The 18,618-nt window shown below is 39.2% G+C and overlaps 1 protein-coding gene across 3 annotated transcripts in view; it reads left to right on the top strand.

Moving 5' to 3' along the window:
• GLP1R (glucagon like peptide 1 receptor) overlaps positions 1-18,618 on the top strand; it is an 89,939-nt gene that overhangs the window by 48,652 nt on the left and 22,669 nt on the right. For all 3 annotated transcript variants that reach the window (XM_035322139.1, XM_035322137.1, XM_035322138.1), the window contains exons 4-7: positions 6,998-7,107; positions 9,920-10,026; positions 13,546-13,699; positions 15,160-15,319. In XM_035322139.1, coding sequence (XP_035178030.1) covers positions 6,998-7,107; positions 9,920-10,026; positions 13,546-13,699; positions 15,160-15,319 — 531 coding nt within the window. The remainder of the gene's footprint in view (positions 1-6,997; positions 7,108-9,919; positions 10,027-13,545; positions 13,700-15,159; positions 15,320-18,618) is intronic.

Consider the following 18,618-nt stretch of genomic DNA (forward strand, 5'->3'; position numbering starts at 1 on the left):
CACACATTTATTGGCAACTAGTATGGAAATAGTTTTGAATTATGAAGCTATATACCATCATCTCTCCACAGATTTCTTATTCCTTCACTATACAGAATAGATCTGTTTGTGAGATATGCAGTAAAGAGAACTGTTCTCTGAAAGATCATTGCCTCATTAACTGTGAGAGTTTATGTTGAGTGAGGCAAGATATCACAGAGCTGGCAAGGATGATCTCTTCACTAAGAGAACTGAATGTCCATGCAGAACAGATTTTGTGGCTGCATAATTTTTTTTGTTGTATAAATCTGGCTTTAATATGTGACTAGAATATGATCTTCATTTTTGGAACTCTGGGAACAAATATGAGAAACTAGCACTCTGTGTTCATTGGGAAGCCGAATTGGTGGTCTAAGAAAACATTGAATTTGTTGGCAGTATGTTTAAATACAACTTCATGTCTCACAGTGGTAAAGAGGAATCATCTCCTGTTAAACGACCTCCTTCTATTCTTCACCTTGAAGAAAAAAAAGGGGGAGGGGGAGAGGGTATCAGTGGATTCTGGAAAAAAAGAAAATGTATGACTGCATATGTAGAAACAGTTTTGTTGTCTGGAATTAAAAAATGTCTAAGTGGTTTTAGCTTAGCATTTCCTAATTCTTGAATGATTAATTTTGTAACATTAATATAATTCCAAACTGAATATTTTTAAATGAGACTTTATGTGCAGGCAGTATCCCTTGGGTGATCACCGCCATGTTTAGAGTCTCTGATTCTTCACTTTTGGTAGCACAGCACAAGATTCAGGCACAGAGGACTTTCTGGGCATGCAGGATGGGCTTCTATAGTCTGTCGCATAGCCTGCACTTGCTTAATTGAATGTCCCATTGCAGCATTTAAAGGTATCTGTTAGGTCTGTGGAAGCTTGCATCCATCTATTACTAGCGCGATGGGTGTCTGACTCTCTCTTTTCATTGCAGTATTTTTATTTTTTGTTTTTTATATACTGTATTTACACTGAAAGGGTCTGGAGAGGTTATTGGGTCTCTTGGGTTAGGAGCTAGTGATGGTGCATTCAGATCTGTTTCCCCACTTACCCGAACTGTAGAATATAACTGAAAATTACTTTCTTCCTGTTGCAAGAACTTGAAGTGACCACCAGCTTTCTGTCTTCAAGACAAAATGCAAGACATATCTGTTTGTCATTGCTTTATCATCACTGAAACGAAGAAGTTGGGATGACTAATACTCTACGAGGGAGGAGGAGGAGTGGGAAGGGGTACTAAATAAAGTACTTGTAGTTAAACTGCTTGTTGAGGTAATATAATTTCAGACATTGTGGCAGCGAGCCCAGCATAAATGGGCATTTAGATAAATGTGGTTCTTGGACAGTAGTGCAGGCTGGAGCTCCTCCTGTTCCCTGGAGACTTTGTGTTCAGGCTGCTCCTTCATGTTGTATTTCTAGCTGCATGCTCACAGGCAAGTGCACAAGTCTTGGTTTTAGGATGTTTTTGCTGTACAAGACACCAAGGTGGGGGGCCTACATGACACACAACTTCTATAGGCAACAGTGACTGCTTCAAGATGAGTGACTCCCAGGTCACATCCTTTGAGAACTGAACAGGGCTGTTGGGAGGGGCAAACTCCTACATTCAGGTAAACTTGTCCCCATCAAAGGGCATTTCTCTCACTTCAAGAACAAACCAGTCTGCTGGAAGACTTGTGGTGCTCATATACTGCAAAGTTCCCGTTTTATGGAGAAAATTATCTTCTCCTAAACATTTACTCCTGCTTGAAATAGAGAAGAGCTATTAACAGAGGAGGGTTCTATAATACTTTACACATAGCAGCTAGGTGAAACTCTTAGTCTCTTGTCCTTTTTCCAATCTCTTTTCTCTCTGCCTGAATAAATGTGGTTGGATAGGACATGCTGTAATTTGTTTTAAAAATGAATAATGTTCCAGTTTATCCTCAGGGACAGTTAGGTGAGTAATCTCACACCGACCTTGACACACTGATGTTATAAAAGGCAGATCAGGTTGGTTGTTTTAAGCAGAGAAATAATTTGTTTTTATTTTTAGTAAAAGGAGGCTAGTAAAGAAATGTTTGTGAGCCTTCTGCTATGTGATAATATATTTCCCCCATGTGTAAAAATGTTTAGCTAGACATTATGTTTGGTTTGATTTGCAAACTCATCAGAGAGCAAGGTAGATGATAATATTAACTTCAGTGCTAACTCTTGGCCTCTGCTCTCTGTCTTTTATAAGTCGACAGAGTCTGTTTGAATTTTAGGCATCAACCCATATTTTAACATGTAATTTTAATGAGGTGTGATTGACACTGTTCAAATAAACTGGCTTCATTTAGCTCCTGTTCCAAAGGTTGTGCAATTTTGTCAGTGAATGCATTAACTTACAAGTTAAATAAAATCATATTCCCCATACGGTGGCTGTAGCTTCTATTTATTTTTGTTGCAGAAGATGATAGCCAATTCTAGAATGTGATAATTGGTGTGAGTTGAAACATTGACTGTATGATAACGAAAAACATTATGATACAGGAAAGAGGTATTGTAGGATAGCAAGAAGGCAGTAATCACCCAAACCTTCTAAAAATGTTGTTCATACTAATCTCTTCAAACTGAAGCTGATCATAGTACATTTGGTATTTGCACTTCATGAAAGGTAAGAGGGCTTGAGTCACTGCAGAATTCGGGCATGGACAAGCGTGAATCACCTCTGACTAAACCACCTGCAAGAAAGGAACTAAAACTGCTCAGTGGCTGACCTGAAGGCTATGTGCATGCCTCTCTTCTGTCATGGCATACAGGCATCTTCTAGCAAGTTGTTGTCAGTTTGCTTCTGTATGTATTAATAACTGATCTTTTGCAGCAAAGGCTTCATAGCAAAGGCTGAAGGACAAGAGACTCCTGCTGACTAGAGATTTAGATCAGGCCCACACAAAAAGAGAATACATACAAATAGTGTCCTTTCATCAGTGTAGAAGGTTGAAGATATGACAAGGAATAATGGTTTTAAACTGTGAGAAGGTAGATTTAGATTAGATATTAGGAAGAAATTCTTTGCTATGAGAGTGGTCAATTACTGGAACATGTTGCCCAGAGAAGCTGCAGATGCCCCATCCCTGGAGGTGTTCAAGGCCAGGCTGGATGGGGCTTTGGGCAGCCTGGTCTGGTGGGAGGTGTCCTTGCCCAGGGCAGGGTGTTGGAACCAAATGGTCTTTAAGGTCCCTTCCAACCCAAACCATTCTGCGATTCTAACACCTCTGCCATCCTAAGCCATGACCAGGTGTGTAGAGAGGCAATCATAATAAATCCACATGAAAAAAAATTTGTAATAATACTATATTTGTATATGCTTACAACAAACTGTTTTAAGTACCTTTAATACAAATAATTTGCTTTCCTTAAGATACTTGTAGTAGTTGGATCAAAATGTACCTGATCCCTTTGAAATTAGTTGGAACTGATTTCACTAAGCAAAGATGAGAACTTAGCTTGTGTGTTATCAATTTGAATCAAAATTTCATTTAATAACAAGATCTAAAATCACCATTTAGGGATTTTATCAGTTACTTTGCAGATACAACTGAGTAGTTTCTGGCAGAGACCATTCTCTGCCCCTCTTTTCAGTGAGGCACAACCAGGGAAGGGCATCAAATTAAGGTAGCATCTCTCCTGAGCTGTCAGTCACATGTACAAAGCTTTTTTCATGTTTCTGAGCAGTAGCAGGTGGCAGCTCCTGATGGAGCCTGTTGGCAGGTTGATCAGTAGACGCGGGCTGGTTTCCTTGTGCTTCTAGGAAACAGAGAAACCTGGGTGGGACCAGGAAGGGTCTGCCCTGAAGGTGCGCCACGCAGCAGCCATGATGTGTGGAGGCTGGGGCTCATGAGGCTGTGGCCCCTCCTTTTTGTGGGCCCCGTGCAGCTGATCATGTGGCATGTGAAGACACCAGCGTCCCGTTGACTGGGTTTGTCTCCCAGGTCCTGCACAGTGCTGGTGCTGGGTGTGCCCAGCTGCAGAGGATGAAGGGTCTTGTGTGCAGTGTGTATCCAGCACCAAACCCTTCAGCACCCTTACAGTCAATCTGTGCTGATGTCATGTGAGGTCATTGATGTTTTGCAACAACTGAAAATAATCTATGTCCACATTGGAGAGACTTGATTTCCCATTCCTGAGGGTAGCTTTTTGCCTCCAGCACATCAGCCCTGCACCCTCTTCATGCCCTCTTCATGTCATGGATTGCACGGTCTCTGTTTGTTCATAAGCATCTCTCCATGTATCAGCCAGAATCCTAATGCTGCCTTAAAGACTAAGTTCTGTTCCTTTCCTGAATATAGACGGATCTTTAGTTGCCTTGGGTCCTGCACTGACCACCGCTGTCCTGGCAAGCAGTGAGGCTATAACAGCCTGGTGCAGCTGCCTTGCTGCTGCCCACAAGACCATAGCAGCCCTCAGTCCCATTTGTTCTTGACTCCTAGATGTGGCAAGAGTTCCCCTTGCCAATATAACAGGGCTAGTCTCCTTTATCAAATGAAAGAATGTGTTCAGTTTTCTTTGGTGAAACAAGTCTTGTACAAAAAGATCCATTAGCATAGTCAAAAATAATCACTTCAACATAACCAAATGCTTTTTGTTATATTCAGGGAAATCATTTTTCTTTTTCTTTAACTGACTGGTTTTCAGTCTTTAATTTTAAGCTACATGACATAATTAGAAAAAAAATCAATTCATATACTTAAGTTACAAGATAATCTAATCTATATGAGATGGCGATAACTGACATTTGTTTTCCTTCATAGCTGAAGGAATTGCCTTGTCTTTCTGTCTGATGGCAAATTTTATGTTCCATTTACTTTTCCATTCACTAAACTTTTCCATTCTCCAATGGGTGCCAGGCTTCAGCATACAATACATTTTTCTCTTTATTATTTCAAGAGAATTGTTATAAATAAAAAGAAAAATAGAATTAAAATGTGTCACAGATTGATTTGGAAAGAAAATAAATACACCAAGGCCAAAGCTTTCATTTTAATTAGACCTTGACAGTAAGAAATAATTAAAAAGAAAAAGAAAGTTTCACAGCTTCAGAGAATGTGAGATAATGTTTAGGGAAAAAAAAAAAATCAATTCTAATCTAGCAAGTTTTCTCTCTTCAGGAATATAGTTAAATTTGTTTTTGTGTGAGATTGTTCTTGTAGTAATTTTGTCTTGTAATACTTCTTGGTTACAGCTTATTGCATTGGCAGTCAGACTGAATTTCTGAGTCCTATCACTGTCCAGGCTTTTAACTCCCTGGTTTTCAACTTCATTGGCTTTTATAATAGAATATTTGCTGATTCCTGATTCCTAGAGCTGTCTTTGCATAGAATTTTTAGATGGATTGCTTCAATTTGATGTCTGTTAAGTCTTAAAATGGAAAAAAAAAAATGTTGGTTTCCAATTTGCTATCCTCCATCACATGAGAAATCCTTAGCATTGTTAATAGCTGTCAACGTGTATGTTACATGCACTGGCCTAGTCCCTCCTTCTGTTTGCGTATAAACATACACAAACAGAAATGCTGAAGAGTAAGGAAAATCCTCCACCAGGCATAACTTCATTTTTACGTTATCTCAAAATGCATTCAATACGCTAATTACAAAAGCAAATAGACTATGCTTATCAAAGCTGTTGTCTGTTGCCATTTAGCATACTCATTAGAAACGGCCCATTAGAATATCAAAGTCCAGATTATTTTTAACACATCATTCTTTACTTGCAGTGCCTACTACTAATATACCATTGACAGTGAATTATTGAACAAATTATAAGCTGTCAGCTAATACAAAAATAACCTACTGGGTTGTTATAATTTCAAATAAGTTTTAATATTTGAACTTTTGTTAAATGCCAGAACTTCCCATTGAAGAGAACAGCCAAGCTCTAGAGAGTTCTGGTTGGCAGTAATGAAGGGACTGACAACAGGAGGCTGTTTCAGCAGGCAAAGATGAGCAAAAGCTGGAATCCAGAGGTGTTTTGTTACCCCTGTCGAGCTGAATCATTTTAACTCAGCTCCTCATACCACAAAATGTTGTAGTGTCTGTTTCACAACATTGCCCTGGTTAAGACCAACCCTGGTGAAGTGATTGGCACAGCGCTGCTTATTGAGGTGTAGCTTCATAACCCAGAATACGTCAGTTTCCTACAGTCAGAACTGTAATTAGCAAGGAACTTAATTTGCAAAGCCTTCAGCACCCTTACCGTTAACTATGCACTGATACTGGAGCAGCTCCAGGTTTCTCCAGGTGTACAGCAGTAAGAGTTGTTAGGGCTTCCCCAGTACTTCTAGCACCAGAGAGAGGGTTTCCTTTTATATGCTATGGTTGAGTTCTCCTCACCTCTTGTACTCCCATTTTGGTGCCTCAGTCTGGTGTAATTTTACTATAAGCCATTTTGTCATTCCTACTTTTACAAGATCAAGCTGCTAACTGCTTTTGAAAGGCATTTTATTTATTGCTGATTTTGTTATCCAAACATGTCGACAGAAGGAATAAAAAGACTGCATGGGTAGTTTAGGCAGAGATTTATGGCTTTGTTTTATAGCACAGGTGTTTGAGTAGGCATTTATATTTTGGGGAGCCTGTGTTAGCATACCTTCTCTGAGGTTCCTCTGTTCATCAGTCTCCACGATTTCAGAAAAGAAAGAGCACTTTTACTCTTTCCGCACTTTCTTTTACCTGTAAATTTTGTAGCCGAGGCTTAACATTTCCAAAATCTGTCAGTCTTAAACTCTGACATTTCAGAGAACTGGAATGTACACCTGTTGTAAAACACAAACAGAGAGCAGCAACTGTTTAAGACTGTTGTTGGTTAGCGTTTGTCCAGGTATATGCACCACTTGCTGCCCTTGCAGCCACATCCTTGCAGTTCCTGGGAGGAAGGAAAGTTGTATCAGCTTGCCTCCCTGTGTTCAGGCTCCCCTCCAGCCAACCTTGTGGCCCCTCTTGTTTCTGGCAGTGCTGCACGGGCAGGTGTACCGGTTTTGTACCCCTGAGGGGACATGGCTGCTGAAGGAGAACTCGACCCTGCCCTGGAGGAACCTGTCGGAGTGCGAGGCCTCAGACCAGGTAAGAGTTTCTGCCTTTGGCTGCTGCTGTTGATTCTGACCAAACAAAAGAGGATAAAAGTATTCATTGATGCCCACACATTTTTTGTCCTGTCAAAGTAATCATTTTTGACTCATCCTGGGTGCCCCACTTCAATGAGCCTGATAATAAGGGATACCAGGCATCTCCCCTTCAACAAAGACTATGTGTGAGGTAGATGAGCCCAGGTTCAAATGTAGGTGAAAATCAGGAGATGCAAACTGGATGGTCCTTGCCATGGTGCAGGGAAGCCTGGCCAAATGCTGTGCTCAGCCCAGTGAGGCTCGCTCTCCTCAGAGCTCCTGAGGAAGACTGCTGGTTGCACAGCCTTCCCAGGTTGGATACGTACTGTGGATAAGAGGTCTTATCCACAACAGGGTAAACTCAAATTGGAGAAGTCACCCATTGTTATTCCTTTGCTTTTCCTTCTGTCGGTGGAACATCACTAGGATAAAATTACAGTTTGTCTTCTCAATCTTGAAAGCAGCTATTGAGATGAACCGAACTGAAGGGTATTTGTTTTTCAGGTTTGGATAGGAGACAGTTCCTGCTTTTGTGTGTTTGGGTGGGTGGGTGGGTTGGGGGAGGATGTTTTGTTTTGTGGCTTTTTTTTTTTTTAACCTTAATTTGACGTGGGCTATGGAATTAGGCTTGTCAGTTTATTTTCTTGCCCTAGTGCTTTAAACTCTGCAGGGAGCTGAGACACCTGGCATCAAACAAATGAGAGTAAAAGGATTTCCAAGGGATTTTGGTCAGCCATTGGCGTCAGCTAGTGCCCTGCATGTGTTCCCATGACGTGATACCATCACAACTAAAAGCCTCCAAGGGCGATCCTTTTCCTTGTATAAACTGGGTATACATTCTTCATCCCAGCATGCTGGGGACTAGCATATACCTAGCCAAAACTGTTCAAGTATATGAAATTCCGAAGTGCCACATCCCAAGAGGTTGTGTGTTCTCTGGAGTTCCTGAAACTCAGTGTCTCATTCTTCAGAAGAAATAGATGGCTGCAAGCTAGGAGGAAATGGGAAGAGATAATTTCTAATTCTCCAAATACGTAAGATTTAACTTTTTCCTTTAATTTGCAGTCTTATTCCTTGTCCATAGCACGTTCTGGGGTACCCAAGCAGAGAACATTATCATACTAGCTAGTATAAGCCTGATCATTTAACTTTTCCTTGTTTGCCATTATACTTTCTTCCAGAGCTGTCTTGGGTCATGCCAAGGAGAGAGATACCTAACGATAACACTTGGTCATTTGGCACCTACCTCCAGATTGCCATGAGCTGATCTGGATTTCAAAAACCTGCATGCATGGTTTTAGTTCCCAAAATGTGAATAGCTGTGTTTGCTTTTCTAGCTAACATATATAGAGCCCCTAATAACCTACTTTACTATGCCTCTTGTGCACAAAGACAAGAGGTTGTTTTGATAAGTTTATTGCGTATTGTAACAGTAGCTAAAACAGTCCCAAGGGTTTATGAGTGAATCCTTATAAAATAACATTTTCTTTAGGTATGAGATGTGGTTTTGATCTGTGTATGAGATGTTTTAAATTGTCAGGTCTCAGTAGTTTGCCTGAGCTTCTTTTTGTTGAGCTTTGACACTGAAGAGATATTTCTTTTCTCTTCGTAAGACAGCTCTCATATCTTCCTTTTAAAACGTTAACCTAGCAAATCCCTGAAGAACAGCTTGTGTGTTCACATTAAATCCTCCTAGCTGTGAAAAATGCATCTGAATAGCTATACTTATTCCTGAAGTACAAGGAATATATTCCTTTGTACAGCACAAATCTTGGGAGTCAGCTGCCTATTCAGTAGCTTGAAGTAGGGAAGTAAAATGCCTGAATCTCTTCAAAGATATGTGCTTAGAAATAGGCTAGAATAAGAGAACATTAATGTCTCAGAGTCAAAACAATAAGCCTGTGTTATATTTCAGATGTGCCCATAGCTTTTCAGACAGTTTTCTCCCTAAAGATTTTGGCCAGCGCTTTCCAGCAAGGGTTAAAGTGGATGCACCTCCACCAGGAAATCTAAAGAGAGCTGCAGCCTGGGACTGGGACTGTTAGGAGGGTGCAAGCATCCCTGCTGCTCTGGCCTGCATCAGCTCATTTACTCACAGGCAGTGCTGTAACATGTGGTTCATGAGTCCATTCCCAGGAGGTGGTATAGTTGAGGCAGAAGAGGGATAATCTGGGGGCAGAGAGGAGTTATATGAATGCAAGGCACACTTTGCCTCAGAGCCAGCAAATGGGACCTGGCTTGTTTTATTTCTAAATATAACCAAAAGAACACCTCCATTACAGTGGTTAGGTGACTGGCTCGAAGTGTGCAAGTCTGAGAACATAAGCTTTGCCATTTTTACTGCAGAATTGAGTTGTGTCTGTTCTTCCTGCCATCTGTTTAACACCCGCTTGTCTGTTAATTCATGCTTCTCCAACTTTATTATCAAATAATACCACGTGATCTATTTTCTAGCCTGGCTGCGAAGTCCAACTGTTTGACTGAACACCTGGGAGCAGCTGGGGAATTCAGATTAAATTATTTCTTTAGAACATAAGAAAAATGGAAGACTCATTTGATTTGAAATATGGAAGACTCATTTAATCTTGAAAGTAGGAGAATGACTTCTGGGTGTCATTAAGAAAAGTTAGAAAGCAACTGGGATGAAAGAACTGAAGCCCATGAGCTCTGTCTCCCCCTCCTCCCCCCCCCATTCCCCTTCCCCTCCCCCTCTTTTTTTTTTTTTTTTTTTTTACTTTTCTCCTTTACTTTTCTCCTTTATATGCTCTCAGGATGCACCAGAAGAACAGCTCCTGAATTTGTCCATCATATACACCATTGGATATGCTCTTTCCTTCTCTGCCCTTGTAATTGCAACTGCCATTCTTCTTGGATTCAGGTAACTGGTGAAGCTCTGAAGAGAGTGGAGAAAGGTGTTACGTTTTCCTATATGATAGTATCAGACTGACAGAAACATTTGAGTTTTCCATTCATCCATCACCTTATTTCTCTATCTTGTGTTGCCTCTGTGTGCTTTCCTACCATCATTTCTTCTCAAAATGCTAGAAAAATTAGCAAGCTTTTTTAATGTTACCAGTATGTGTGTGGATATGCTTTTTTCAGTTGGATTTTTTGATATATATATATATTTGATTTCAATGAAATTGCCACTGGAAGAGATGGAAAAAGAGAGATTCCAGCATTCCCTCATGTTGTTGCCTTGGACATGTGGCACTAGTCTGGGATGTGAGAGGGCATTCAGGACAGTTTTCATCCTGCTTTACATGGAATTACCCAGAGCATAAATCTCAGTCTCCTCCATTTCCCAACACCCATCTGCAGGGTGTATTTCAATGCAGAAATAGATTTTTGACACAATCTCTCTTTTTTGTAGAACTTTCAGAAATTATTTCTTTTGCAGTATGGAAGGGAAACTAATCAATTATGAAATTTTAGAAGTTTCTGTGAAATATATTGCTGTCGACTGGTCAGTTTGGCATGCTGGGTTCATTCTGGTATGCACCAACGAATTGTTGGTACCTCAAAATTAAGAGGCTGCTGGTTGCACAGCCTTCCCAGGTTGGATACGTACTGATGCTACATTGTATAGATTTGGTTTAAAAAAACAAAACAAAACAACAAAAAAAACCTCTTTGGGCTCCAACAGAGATCTCTCTTTTTCCTTCTCCAAATGCAATAGTTATCGATTTCAGCCAGACATTCCTATGGTGTGGGGATGCTGAGCACAGGAGACTGATACTTAGGAAACACAAAAGCGTGAACCTAATCTGGTGTGGAAGGGAAATCCATTCATCATGCAGTCCTGCTCCTTGCTGCTGTGTGCATCCAGGTCCCATCATCCCTCTTACAGACTGGATGAGGCTGCCTCTGAAAAATTATATTTCCCCATATTCCAGTTACTCTTTCTTTAAAGCAGGTCTGGAACTTCCATGCTCTGATCCTTAAGAAACCGTCTTCCCTGACTAAATAATTCTCATTGCCTGTTAATGATCATTTGCCCTGGAGGCAGCACTCTGTTAGCAAGGCTATCCTTCTATCCTCCCTCCTATCCTCCCTCCTAAGTGTATGTACCCCTCATGTATTTGAAAAGATCAGTCGTACCTTTAGCTTCTAATTTCCAAAACTAAAATAACCTGTTTTATACTACTGTGCAACACCTTCTAGCATTATATTATCCCTCCTTCTTCCAGTGGAGAAGTGTAAGGCTATCTCAAAGATTTCAAATGACTGCAGGAATGTAGAGACATGCTCACCCTCTGAGTGCTGTGTGATGATAATTATGATTTGTACATGTAGTAGCTGTTCAACTTTGGGACTCATCCGACTGAGTAGCATATGGTCTTGAATTCTCCAAATGTCTCCCAGGATAAGAGCTTTCTCCTTGTTTCACCCATCAATGACACTTTTTGAATAATCTTAGCAGCCCAAATGTAAAGGTCACAGAGCACAACCGTATACTTACCGAAGGAAGGTTGTGCATGTTTTTGGCAGGATACAAAGAGCAACTCTGTTGCAGATGACTGGTAGGAGAGAGGGAATTTAGATGCTTTGTTTTTTTGTGGAGAGATCATTTTAGCATTTTTTCCTGTGAAGTGAGGACTGGAAGAAATGTGCACAAGTGTGTGTTTCTGATTCTGAAAATGAGTTTTCAGATATGTTAAGGTGGTTGAGAGCCTTATTACAACTATGCCATCAAACCATTTTGTGTTTTCCTGTCTAAATCATCAATCTGGAAACAACTTCTTCCTGGAACGCATAAAATACTTAAGAACTTACCCCTACATGGACCATAGTTACTAGATTCTCATTGGAACTTCTGCTTGTGGCCCCAGTAGCTGTGCAGCCTCACCAAATAAGGGTAGAAATTTAATTCAGTTGCACCAAAATACTGATATTATCCACTTCTGCAATAGAAGGAGTTAATGAGTTCTTAGACTGCAAAATAACCTTTATATTTGCTTTTAATAATGATTCAAGACAGGAAGCAATATATCTCTAGTGTCCAATTTTGCATCTTCTGAAAGAAATAAAAGAAAAATCTGTAATTTCAGTGAAGCTGAATTAGGTCCATAACTTAATGACTGAAACAATTTGAATAACTTGCATTGCTTGCAGCAGAAATAGTCAGTAACTACTTGCAAACTATTTTCTTCAATTGGCTAATTTACATAAATTTGTCAATTGGGTTTAAATGCATGGCAATTCTGAAGGGCAGCAGCAAATAAGTTTTAAATTAAAGGAAAATAAACATTTATCATAGGTAAGTTTTGAAATTGGCTGTGATATAAAAGTGATGCAAGAAATCGTATTTAAACTATACATATACATATATATATATATATATACATATATATATATATATATATGTTCTCATTTGCCATCAGTTTAAAACTGATAGCTTTGAGACCAAGTAAATAGACATGGACTATCTTACCCAAATTTATAGAGCAATAAAATCAAACATTTAAAGCAGAAGTTCACTGAAATTTCTTCTAGAACAATTTTTGTTTTTTTTGGTTGGTTTGTTTGTTATCTGAATTTTTTAGCCCCCCAAAAATATATATACACACAGAGTAGCTTCCTTTGAAGCAAAGTGTGTACCCTTGCAATGCTGGAAGAAAAAGGTTTGTGGGTGAGGCTGATAAAACACTGGCAGCACTCTGCAGCTGGGTGCCATTTACATGACTCCGGTTTCCTTTGCTATCCCTTGATGCGCTCTTTTCAACAAGTAGCAATTTTGTTGTCTTTGCAGATGGCTGATGAAATTCAGAAGGATTTTTTCTGTTTTGTTTTCAATTCTGAATGCGGAGGTGAAAATTGTGTTCCTTTTAGTTCCACAGAAGATACTTACAGTTCCCCTGGGAGGCAATTTGAATACAGGTTTTTCTCTTGTCACATTGGTAATTTGCAGGTGGATGGTTGTGGTTTTTTTTGTTTGTTTTGTTTTGTTTTCCATTGTGGGAAGGGATGCTTGAACACAGCCAGAAGCTTTACTGCATGTTTCCTGAGCTTTGCCAAGGTAAACCTGTGCAGTGACATCAGGGTCAATTCAAAGAGGTTAGATACAGCATTATGTGAAGGTTTTTGTTTTGTTTTGTTTTGTTTTAGTCATTTTTACACTTTTTAAACCTTTTAAATAGTTTTTTCCTAATGTGATGATCTTTTCCCTTCCCTCAGACACTCACCCTTAAGGCTTGAAGTTTTGAATGTCTTTTCCTTGCTAGTGATTTCTTCCCAAAGACAGTTTGAAATGCCCACAGCCATTCTCAAGTTATGGGATTTCCTCATGTACCTCATGATTTTCAACAGGGCCCATTGTTCCCTCCCTCAGTCCTACTTGTGATATTGGAGCTTTTATACCAAGAGTGGCTCATGACAGATTCTTCCTCTTTTACAGACATCTGCATTGCACAAGGAATTATATTCACCTGAACCTCTTCACCTCTTTTATCCTCCGTGCTATATCCGTCTTCATTAAAGACTCAGTGGTGAAGTGGATGTACAGCACAGCCACACAAGAGCACCAGTGGGAAGGACTTATCTCCTTCCAGGTAGGGGCAGACATTGTGGTGGTTCTGAGGATATTGGAGTCATCACAGTGATGCGTCTGCATCACAGCAGGTAATTTCAATTTGTACACTGAGGCATGTCCAAAATGCTGTTTTCTACAGTCCACAGAGTTTCTCTGAATCTTGTAGCACAATGTATGTGGTTGTGCGAGCTGGAGTTTTGGCATATATAAAAATGACCATTTCTTCTTCCCAAGCTGCAGGTTCTGTTCCCCAATAGTGACAAGAGGGCATTTGTTTTCCTAAGCCAACACCTTTTGTGATACGACTGTCCCTTTGGTATAATGACCAAATTAGTTGGTAATTCTTGGAGATCTTTATAATCTTTTAATGATGGAAAAGGGAAGCATCTGATTTAAATGCAAATTTAATTTTAGAAAAGCTTTGGAGGACCAGACTAATTAAATACTTTTAATCAAATGGAGAGGAAATGCAACTCTTTTGTGAATATGATCAAAGCGTGCCTTTCCCTCTTCAGATCTAGAATATAAAATGTAATTGAATCTTTAAAGAAAGGGATTTCCATTATATGTATAGCTCTTGTGATTCTAGAATATGGGTACAGTGGTTGCTGCTGAAATACAGGATTAGGGTCATAAAGAGTATGTCTTCTAATACATGCTTAATACCCATCCTTTTCTGACACTCTGCCTAAGGCTTAAGTGCCAATACCACAAGTGAATCTCATATGATGGTTGATTTCTTTGCAACTACAACATATTGACTGGCAGAAAATAACACTGTAATACATATATTAAATGCAGGGTTTGGAAATGTTCACAATAAGTTGTCAGGCATTTCCTCCTTTCAAAAAAAAAGAAAAAAAAAGAAAAGAAAAAAAGGTATGTGCTTTCACGCGTCTTATCCAATAGTGGTTTCATCAGATCTGATGGATATATTAATTAGGTAATCAAGTTTCATCCTCATCTAAAGCCTGGCTGCCCACTTCTCTGTAATTTATCAGCCAAGAGAGATTTTGCACTTAAATGTGATGCACTGGACAATATTGTGCTTCTATCAAAAAAACTTTTGCTTTAGTCAACATTATGGAATCCCCTATTTGCTCTTAAATAGAGAAATTTTCAACTGCAGAAAAGAATACTTGGGGAAGTGAAAAGGTTCACTGATTGCAGTTGATATGGACACTACCTTTCAATTGTGATTCTTTTCATCTTTCTGTACTGCTTTTCAAATTATAATCCAATGCTTATTAAGGGAAAATGCTTTTTTTTTTTTTTTTTTTAAGGAGCAATGTTGCCTATCTGCTCTGTATAGCACGTAGTGCTGGCCTCTGTCCTTTCAGTACTCAAATGTGATGAGTTTAGCAAGTGTTGTTTTGAGGAAGAAGTAAGAGTAGGAGAGATTAAACATCTTTTGGGTTAGTCTGCTTTTTCTTGTAGCCCCTGTTGCATTCATTTGGGCTATGCTTTCTTCCATCACAGGAATCCCTCATCTGCCGCTTGGTCTTTGTGATGATGCAATATTGTGTGGCTGCAAACTACTACTGGTTGCTGGTGGAAGGCATGTACCTGTACACGCTGCTGGTACTTTCAGTGTTTTCTGAGCAAAGAATTTTTCGGCTTTATCTCTGCATTGGCTGGGGTAAGTTGATCTTTCCTTATGTCCACCAGTGGCTCTATGTACCAGCAGATGGTACCATAGGAAAAAATACTCTGTGTCAACTGTAGCAGTGCCCAGTTCAAGTCCCACACTCCATTCCATTTTTATTCTGGATCCTTGATCTTGCTTAGGCTGGGCCAGCACAGCTTCTGGATGCTTGCAGCGTAGAGGCTGTGGGTTTATAATGCTGGGGCTGTGCTGCACCACAGAAAAACCCCAAGCCAGTGACAGGCTCGTGATACTTTTCCGGCAAAACATCAGCTTCCCAATACACAAGGTGTGTGGGTGATTGCAGGTGAGCAAAGGCTGTTCTGAACTGCTCTGCTTCATCTCCTGTCAGTTCCTCATTATATTCAATGGCATGTTAGCTACCTGTGGTGCAAAATTACAGCGATATTGTATATCTTATTGGGAGTAAGGTTAGAAATGTGCTGGCAGCAGGAGCAGAAGGATGCAATAAGGCTGACAAATAAGAGGCTGCTAGCAGGGAGTATTCAGGTTTGTTTTCTGGGAAGAGCAGGCCAGATAACAAATGTCAAGCAAGAGAGTCATCAGGCTACATGCACTGTTCAACACGTGTGTGCCTGAGATTAAGGACCATGATGGTATAAAATCAGTTCCTTGAGCCAGAGTTGCCCTCCATAGAAATGTTAAAGTTTTGGTTCTTTCACTCTCTGGTTATTTTGTAATTGTAATCAAGACTGATCTTATTTTTGAAATTATCTCCAGAAGTTTTTATTGCTTTCACTTCATTCCCCTTTTCCTGCCTCTCCCCAGTCTGGTTGAAAGTAAATCCAGGTAAATACTGCAAGTGCTTTCATAGATACTAGTTTAAGCATCTAAGTTGTTTTGACTGTCCTGTTTGTATGGGTTTGCCAACTGTGAATACTAGTAAATTAATCCACTGGTAAAATACATATAAATGGCTTACTGTGAATTGTTCAACCAATTATACCGAACAGATATATATGAAGAGTAAGGGCTTTCTGACATGCTGGTGGGAATAAATAAATGCAAGTAATAGCAATTTCCTGCTGGAGAGTTTTAGTTAAAAAAATAAAAAAAAGTCTTCTATTGTTGTTTTATATAGGGCATACAGCAAAAGCATTTTATATAACCAAAGAATCATATAATTGTTTGGGTTGGAAGGGACCTTAAAGACTTTCTAATTTCACACCCCCTGTTGTGGGCAGGGGCACTTCCCAACAGACCAGGTTGTCCAAAGCCCCATCCAGCCTGGCCTTGAACGCTTCCAGGAATGGGGCATCCACAGCTTCTATGGGCAACGTGTGCCAGTGTCTCACCACCCTCATAGTGAAGATTTTATTCTTTATATCTAATCTAAATGCATCCTTTTTCAGTTTAAAACCTTTCTCCCTTGTCCTATCACTACACTTCCTGATAAAAAGTCCCTCTCCAGCTTTCTTATTGGCTCACTTTATTGAACTAGGTATGTTTTAATCACTCTACCCCTGATATTTTTTACTTATTATTTTTAAATATACTGAAGCTTTGAAGTCATGAGAGGAAATAGAAAAAATAAAATGCAAAAATAAAAAAGTAATAATTAAAAAAAAAAAAAAGCAAAATTTTATCCAGCCAAATCCTGAGGGTACTGTGTTGTTTTATAAGCAAGAGATAGGATGGTTTTGATCTGAATCATTTATAATTACAGTTTTTCTCTTGCAAAAGCAGAAGGAAGAAACAGAAGATGCTATTTTGGTTTTCTTCTTCCTTTACAGTAGAAGTTTTGCTATTGTATGTAGAATTTCTGGATGCATTTGTGGAAATTAGTGGCAGTGCCAGAAATTGACACTGGTTATATGGACTTTATCCAGACTTCCTAGAAAAGCTTTGCCAGTGCCATTCGATCCTCTTTTGTGTAGTGTCTTGCTATTCCAGCCATGGCTGCATGTGCAAACCTTGACACTAATTCTCTGTCTTCAAATGCAGAAGCATCTGCTATTGCAGTCCTGTGAAGCTCTCAGTGCTCCCAGATCAGTTATAACAGGTAACAGTTCAGTCTTTAACAACTTCTGGGAAGAGATGAAGATATTTTTTTTTTTCTGCTTTCTTGCTTCTTCACTGGTGTTTCCAGTTTTTGGGTGCCCAGGTCCCTCACCAGATCCCTTTCTGCTGTGCATTCTTAGGTATTTTTTTGAGCAGTATGATAGGCTCAGCGTAATGCTTTGCTTCAGAGACAGTAGGTTCCTGTTTGAGTTGAGAGTGTTCTGCTTTTTGAAGCAGTTCATCAACTGTAAAAATTAAGCTGGATTAAAAAATATCTATTTGATTGTGTCATAGCTGATTTCATACCCTGACCCTTTATTCTGTTAATGAAGTGTCTTCAGGATGATTTTTTTAATTTGTTCATTACTCATCTTTTGATGAATATTTATGTATTAATTTTTCATATCTGTATCGTTCACAAATCTAGTGGGTGTTACTCAGATCATGTTATTTCGTCTAATTGAACTTCATGATCATTCCAGACAATATGGTGTTGTTTGTTTCTGCTGTCTGAGTAACTTCTGTAATCCCCGATGTGATAACATATGGTTGCACTTGTACTTCTCTCAAAAGTACATATGAATAAGCTGTGTATTCTCTCCAAGGTTTTTATCTGAGTGTGTGTGCATACTCTTGGCCATGATATTAGCCCTGTTGTACAATTTTTGAGGAACAGCAGGTCTCAGAACAAACAAGAAGCTAGAACAAATAATTCCCCGGTTAACCCCAAGCAAAACTGTAATACACAGACCAGCTTCCAAGCATGCAAAAATGTCCCAATACATATTTCTCTTTGAGATTTTCAATTATCATATTAGATAGTGTTATATTTTGTCATTTGCAGTGGAATAAAGTCCACGAAGCTGTTTAACTGAAGAAAGTACTTCTCCCATTTCATGTCTAACATGAACATTTAATTTCAATTCAAAACATGGGAAGGGTAAAAACTGCTTTTCAAATAGAAATATATAAAAGATACCGTACTTAGTTTGTGTTTTCATAGGAAATGTAAACAGACAGTGAAGGGTGTTACAGAAATTAGTAAATATTTCCCAAATATATTTTTTGCTATATGATAATGTTTTTACCATTCCAGGTCAGTTCTTAATGTTATTAGATGGTGCTCCATTTATCACCAGTTCAAATGAGTAATTATCTTTGCTGTTAAAGGTTTTTTTATGAGGGGAAAATATATCTGTTTATCTCATGTTATTGTACTTTGCAAAAGCTAAAGTTATACAGACTTGATAGACAAAGGAAACTAATGCAAT

The sequence above is a fragment of the Oxyura jamaicensis genome, chromosome 3, assembly GCF_011077185.1.
Source record: "Oxyura jamaicensis isolate SHBP4307 breed ruddy duck chromosome 3, BPBGC_Ojam_1.0, whole genome shotgun sequence".
In the NCBI taxonomy this organism is placed as follows: Eukaryota; Metazoa; Chordata; class Aves; order Anseriformes; family Anatidae; genus Oxyura; species Oxyura jamaicensis.